Genomic DNA, 7180 nt, shown 5'->3' with positions numbered 1-7180 from the left:
GCCAAGTCCACCACTAAACCATGTCCCTGAGCACTACATCTACTCATCTTTCAAATACCTCCAGGGCTGGTGACTCAACCACTTCTCTGGGCAGCCTGTTCCAATGCTTGAAACCCTTTTGGTGGAGAAATTTTTCCTAATGTCCAATCTAAACCTCCCCTGGTGAAACTTGAGGCCGTTTTCCCGTCCTATCGCTGTTACTTGGGAGAAGAGACCGACCCCCACCTCGCTACAACCTCCTGTCAGGTAGTCATAGAGAGCAGTAAGGTCTCCCCGAGCCTCCTCTTCTCCAGACTAAACAGTCCCAGTTCCCTCAGCCGCTCCTCGTAGGACTTGTGCTCCAGGCCCTTCACCAGCTTCGTTGCCCTTCTCTGGACACGCTCCAGCACCTCCATCTCCTTCTTGTAGTGAGGGGCCCAAAACTGAACACAGGATTCGAGGTGCAGCCTCACCAGTGCCGAGAACAGGGACACGATCACTTCCCTGGTCCTGCTGGCCACACTACTTCTGATACAGGCCAGGATGCCGTTGGCCTTCTTGGCCAACTGGGCACACTGCTGGCTCGTATTCAGCCGGCTGTTGACCAGCTCCCCCAGGTCCTTTTCTACGGGGCAGCTTTCCAGCCACTCTTCCCCAAGCCTGTAGCGTTGCATGGGGTTGTTGTGACCCACGTGCAGGACACGGCACTGAGCCTTGTTGAACCTCCTACAGTTGCCTTGACCCATCAATCCAGCCTGTCCAAATGGGAGCACGTACACCACTGCCCAACATTGTCTCAAAGGGGCTATGATGCTTACCGCCACCTCGGGGGTTCAGCCCCTCACCCCAGGGACCTCCCTGTCAAACCTTTGATGTCTGAAAGTGATTCTATTTAAATCTCAAATTTCTCCAACTTATCTCCAGCCTGAGCCAGACTAGCTCTGGCAAGTCGTGGTTATACCTGCGTCCGCTCGACTGGAGAGATGTTTGCTTTGAGGTTGTGGGAGCGCTGCTTCGGAGAAGAGGGGATTTATGCCAGCCCAGAGCAACATTCAAAATGCATGAAGACATGCTGTATGAAGGGATTGGGGAAAAAACACGCGAGAGTGAACCAGGGGTCATGGTAGAGCTGAACCATGCAGATGGGAAGTTAGTTATTGAGGCTAAGTGTCAGAGCATGCCATAAAAATTTAGTTTATCCTCAAAGAGCTGTGGTCGTGGAGGAAGGATGGGCGCGAGGAGGGACGACAGCTAAGGGGAAGGCAGGAGGAACATCAGAAACCTATAGTCCATGTCAAGTGACACCTCCTATTTAGCAGTGTATCATGTCTCCCTTCTGGTTTTTAAAGAGTAGCCTTTATTGCTAGGAGTTAGAGTGCTTGATTGACAAGGCTCGTAATACACCATGGAGTTGTCTTTATTTTTCCTACATGTTAAAGCAAAAGATACTAAAAATACAGTTATGGTCTTGAGCCAGGCGTAGTCTGTTCTAATATAATTCATCTCAAAGACTATCCATCGTGCCTGCTGCACCCAAATCATTTATAAAACATTAGCATCTCCTGTACTGACATTTCACTCCTATATTACAGGAGTTACACACAGACTTAAAAAAAATTAATAAAGTGCTTCTCTTCTTCATTCTCCCACTGAGAGCTTTGATTTCCAGAGTATGAAACGAAATAACCAACATAACAACATTCTCCACTTCTAAGGGACAGTGCCAGACTCATTCAGTTGCTATTGGTTATAGAGAGTAGGACGAGAGGGAGCTATTTCAGATCACGGATTATTTGTTCTGGCTGCATTGGACGTCCCTTTAGTGGAGCTTTAGAGCCCTGTAGACAGAGAAGTTTGGGTAGGAGCTGGAAGGGAGAGGGCTTGATGAAGTAACCTCTTCCTTTCTCTTCCCAGAGTTACTCCTGCTATTCCCCAAGAAGGATATTTAAAAGCAAAGCATCCAAGCCCCTGCCCCTCCTCACTTGCGAGGCGGACAGAAGACACCGTGCCCCCACCAGCTGCCCACTCCCAGCACCCAACCGCTCTTAAAAATAAGTGTCTCGGGGGATTTTCTTCTTTTTTTTTTGCTGGGAAGTTTCCCTTTTCATTTCCAGACACCTCCAGGGGATCTGCCGCTGCGTAAATACCCTCTCCCCATCCCCAAAGAGGTTGGGAGAGCGGATTTCCCGAGCTGGCCCCTTCTTCCTGAGGCCAGTGCTGTGTCTGATGGAAAACACGAGCTGTTTCCTTCGGGCTTTCCAGCCCCACACGTGAGCTACGGGCTGGAAACGTGCCGCCGCTGGGATATCGTTACGAAATGAACAGCAGCCTTTTCTTGTCCAAGATCACTTTTATTTCCCTCGTTTCATTAACTTCACTGTCTGTTTGGTCTCACGGATCCACGCTGACAGGGAATTCACACCGACTGCAAAATTTGGGCAGCACCTCCCCGAGCCCGCGGGCTGCCGTCGGTGATGCCGCCGGCTCTGCCGTGCCCCCGACCAGCAAACGCATCGCTCCGCCGCAGGGTTTAATTCGGGACGAGGGGAACAAGCAGATCTGCTCCCTCTCCTCCACCCAGCCACAACCCCCTTCGTACGGCTGTCTTGGACCATTTATTTTTCCCTCCTATCGCAGACCAGAAACCCTGGGCACTGCGCTTCTCACCGGTCCCCTACAAGCTGTAGTTTCCCCCTTCTCTGACTCTTCCCGTGACGCAACCTATTCCTTTTAAGAAAAAAAACCTCTCCTGACGCTGTCAGGAGTATCTGCAGCCTGGGAACTGCTCCTTGCTGCCCCAGTGAAAACCTTAGTCCAGCTATAAAGGTCCTCACGCCACCGACACAGCTGGGAAGCCCCTCTCTGCCTCCAGCCCCCCAAAAAAGCCCCTCTCCTCCCTGGGGCAGCACCTTCCGGAGACAGAGCTCTATGGCTCTATTTATTTGGACTAATTAATCTCTCTCTCTTCCCCCCAGTTACAAATTAGGATGTAAGGGTGAGTTTTGGCTCTCTGGATATGGACTTTGCTGCATTGCATACAACCCGCCCCCCACCCCTCCCAAAGTTTGGTGCTCTGAATTGCTGAGAACATTGGTCCGCTGTGGTTCCCCCGCGCGTACTGAGCCCGCCCGATGGCTTTCAGCTTCTGTAGGCACTGCTGCCGGTTGGTTTTCTTGAGAAAAAAAAAAATCATATACTGGTCTGCTATAAATTCAACGATACAATCCTTAGTTCTGAAGATATAGTTTCCATATAGTTTATAAACGTTATAAGACATACATATGGATAATTGAGGGGAAAGGGGGAGCCTGTGCATTTGTTGGGTTTTTTTTTTTCAGATGTGTGAACATGGTTACAAAAAAACGCACCTCCTGCGGGTACTTCATTTCTTTAAGTGTTGGGTTTGTTGGGGGTTTTTTTGTTTAATTCCACCTCTAATCAGTCTTTCCTTTGGTTGTTGGCTACTCCAAGCCCAGCAGGCAAGCCCTGTTCTGCTGTAATGCCTGAGATATTCAGGGGTTTGAGATTGTCTTCTAAGAGATTCCCAGCCAACTCTGGCCTCTGGGTTTGGAGCCAAAAGGGCTAAAACGTGGGAGAACCAATGTCCGTATTACATCGGTATCAGTGTCCTTGCACTCGCTTTCAGAGAAACAGCGTAGGCTTAATTGGTGATCGTTTTTACAGCAATTATGTTCCTTTTGGTAATTGGAGGGGTCGTTCAGAGCGCTCTCAAATGAACGGGATTTCACAAGAGCATGGATACAGTCCATTTGTCCGGTTGTTGTCACCGACGAATTGGCTACCGTCCCTGTTATCTGGGTTTTTGTAAGGTTGGCTTTTTTTATTGTAGGTGCTCGCTTAGGCTGCTTGTGACAAGGTGTGATAATGCCTTTTAATCCGCTCCCGCTGCGTTCGGCACAGTCCGTATTGGCAGCCCGGCCGGGCACGGAGAGACCATCAGAAGCCGAGACAACGTTCTTCCCTTGGCCAGGCCAACGCTCGCCACGTACAAAAAAAGAAGAAGAAAAGAAACTCTGGTCCTTTGTAGATTGGTGGCAGTACAGATTCGCTCCGTCCGCAGCCGGGGGCTCAGCGTATGACGGCCGCTAACACCATCATAAAAACCAGGAGCGATGCCCTCAGCCCCGAGCAGCCGGCTGCCTGCTGGACCCCGCTGGGGGGGCGGATGGGCGTCCGCCGGGTACACTTACCCTTGCGTTTGGGGGGGAGCGTTGGCATCACCCCGAAACTGAATTTGTGCTGATAATCAGGCACATAGTCTGGAACCTCCTGCCCGTTTTTCCGCGGCCCCAAGGATACCGGTTTAGAGATTCGGTTACGGCTTCTATGGCTGGTGCAGTTCTTGCCGGGTTTGCGATAGCCCGGCCGGGAGCTGGGGGGGGCGGCGGGCTGGCTGCTGTGCAAACTGTTCTCGGCCCCTCTCTCCTTCCCCTTCTCCTTGGAGGAGTGGTGTGGGTGGTGGGTTTTGGAGGCTCCTCTGTCTGCTGTAGAGAAAGTATGTGTTTTTATCTGATGGAGCGACTCGGACCCCGAACAGTTCCTAAAGTCTTCTGCTCTTAGCACCTTGAGGTCCTTGCCGTGCATTTGCTCAGGGGACTCGCAGATGACGCTGGAGCTGGAGCCTCTGAACCTGTGCAGCCATTCCCAGAGCGAACGGGCTTTGCAATCGCAGCTCCACGGGTTCCCGTTCAGCCTGAGAAACTCCAGGGCTCCCAGGTGGGCCAGGCAGTCCCCCTGCAGCTCCGAGAGGCTGTTATTGAACAAGAAAAGGGTGGTCAATCTTCGGAGGTCATGAAAAGCCCGCCTGTGAATCCACTGCAGCTGATTTTGATGGATGAGCAGCCGATCCAAGTTTATTAGTCCCCTGAACGTGTTCTGATGGAGGCTCCAGAGCTTGTTTCCATGGAGAAAAAGATGGCTGAGGTTAACCAAGTCAACAAAAATATCATCCTGAAGGAACTCGATGTGGTTGTCTTGCAGGTAAAGGTATTGCAGGTTGTGGAGGCCACCGAATATCCCGCTGGGGAGGGAGCTCAGCCCGCACTTGTACAGATACAAGGCGTGGAGTTTCACCAGCCCTTGGAAAGTGTCTGCAGCTAAAGCCCTTAAGTAGCGGTTGTCCCCCAGGTCCAACTCTTCCAGGTTGACGAACCCGTCGAAGGTGTTGGGGTCGATGAAGGTGATGTTGTTGGAGTAGATCCAGAGGGTGACCATGGAGGGGCTGAAATGGCCCCGCAGCAGCAAGGTGATCTGGTTGTTCTGGAGGAAGATCCTCTCGCTGTCCTCGGGGATACCCTCGGGGATGGTGACGAAGTTGTGAGCCTGGCAGCTGACGGTCATCGGGGACGGGTAGCACACGCAGTCGGTGGGACAGCCCAGGGCGCCGGGCACCTTCAGCCCCAGCAGCACCAGGAGCAGCTCCGCGAACCCCCCTGTGCAGAGAGAGGGGAGAGCGGCGTCAGCGGGGACTCGGGCACCCCCCACCCACCCATCGCCGCCGTGGGGACTATTCCGGGTGAAAAACGCCTCCAATTAACTCAGCCCTCTTCTCTGCTCATGAATGACGCACGGAAACGACTGCGGCTGTGATGAGTGGGCTCATCACCCACGGTACTTTAAACGTGATGTATGGAGTACTCCCTGCCTCCTCGCCCTGCCTGCAGCAGGCAGGCGGTTGTGCTTCCAGCCCCAACCGGGCAGGAGAAACTTTCTCGGGGGAATTCACGCTGGCAGTGCAGGCAGCAAAGCCCTTTGCCTGCAGGCAGGCAGCGCAGTCGGGGGGAAAGGCAGTTGTACAAATGTGTGAGAGCAAACAGAGGAGATGCAAACCCTCAGAGGTGTCCACCCCTCCCGTAATGCATCTCTTAAATCGCTCGCGCTTACGTATCGGAGAGGAAAAGCTTTAGTAATTCCCAGCGAACCACCTAAAATTACACGTCCAGCGCATCTGCGCAGCACACCCGCCTCCCCCAAAGCCGCAGACCCATCCCCGCCATCTCTTTTTACTACAGTTGTTAGACACCGCCATCCACCCTGAAAACCAAAGGATTTACGGGAAAATATGTTGTCAGCAGTTGGTGGAAACTGAACTGAAAACTCCGTTTGGAAGTGGGATGCTCAGACATATTTTTAAATGGATGTCCTGTGGCAAAGCATATTGCATCTTCTAATGCTACAGTATGTGCTCGTGACCGGGGCTTTCTCGCGGCAGAGGAGAAGCGGTGAGCAAGGCAGTAATCATCCCCTCCCTCTGCTCAGCTCTCAGAGTGCCGGTTTCGCCGCCCCGTTCCCGTCTCGCTCCCACTCCTCGCACCAGGCTTGCTTTCAGGCTATTCCTTCTGCGCCAAGTGGCTTTTCAGACTCATTGCACCAGACTTGTCATTTCTCATTCAGATTTTCCTCCTAGATTTGGTTTTTTCCTCTTACACACAAAATTTGCTCATGTCTAATGAATTCTGCCTCTGGACTTTACAGGGGAAAGGAGTAACATCGGAGCAGCGTACAGCTGCCGGTGCCATCCTGCCCACGAGCCCTCGCCTTGCACTCGGCTTGTAATAATCTGAAAAACAAGAGTGGAAGTGGAGTTCGTCTCTAATTACTCCATGTCGTTATCACCAGCTAGTCCGTGAGCCTGGACCCCTTGGGCTTTTACAGTCCCACTTTTCAGCGCCTACAGCTGAATACAAGTGGGAGGCAAAAAACCCTCACGGTTTTCTTATTAAAATATAACTCCGTGGTTACCGTTGCCTTTCGCCTGGTATGGAGATCTATTACCGTATAGTTAACAGCAGGTGACCCGTCCATCTGGACCCATCCTCTTAACGCAAAGTTGTCACATTTTTAGATAAACTGGGTTATTCAGACTCTCCATAAATCACCAGTAAGAGGCAGTCATCTCTGACTGGGCTGTTGATGGAAAAAAAACATAGCATGGCTAGCCAAAGCGTTGGGCCAAGCTTTGGCTGTGCTGAGAAGGGGGGGGGACTTCTTGCAGGAGCTGCCCTTCAGAAATTAAGCACCGGCGACCAGGAGGGATGTCTCATTCCTGCTCCGCTGCCAGAAAGGGGCTGTAAGTCGGGAACGTTTAATTCGCGACAACTCCTACGGCTGTGTAGGAAAAGGAACGTTCGCCAAGTCACCGCCGTGCCATTTTGGCTTTGCTATCGTGCCTTTGCGATGA

At 52.1% G+C, this 7180-nt stretch overlaps 1 protein-coding gene across 1 annotated transcript; it reads right to left on the bottom strand.

Moving 5' to 3' along the window:
* Positions 1 to 1278: 1278 nt before the first annotated feature.
* On the bottom strand, positions 1279 to 5492 carry RTN4RL1 (reticulon 4 receptor like 1). The gene is made up of 2 exons (XM_075169123.1): positions 5489 to 5492; positions 1279 to 5432 (listed from the first exon to the last, which is right to left on the bottom strand). The coding sequence occupies exons 1-2, from the start codon at positions 5490 to 5492 to the stop codon at positions 4069 to 4071; spliced, it is 1368 nt and encodes a 455-aa protein (XP_075025224.1). The 3' UTR covers positions 1279 to 4068.
* Positions 5493 to 7180: the final 1688 nt, after the last annotated feature.

Source organism: Calonectris borealis, chromosome 19 (assembly GCF_964195595.1).
Source record: "Calonectris borealis chromosome 19, bCalBor7.hap1.2, whole genome shotgun sequence".
Lineage (NCBI taxonomy): Eukaryota > Metazoa > Chordata > Aves > Procellariiformes > Procellariidae > Calonectris > Calonectris borealis.
This window is presented reverse-complemented; position numbering and strand designations above follow the sequence as displayed.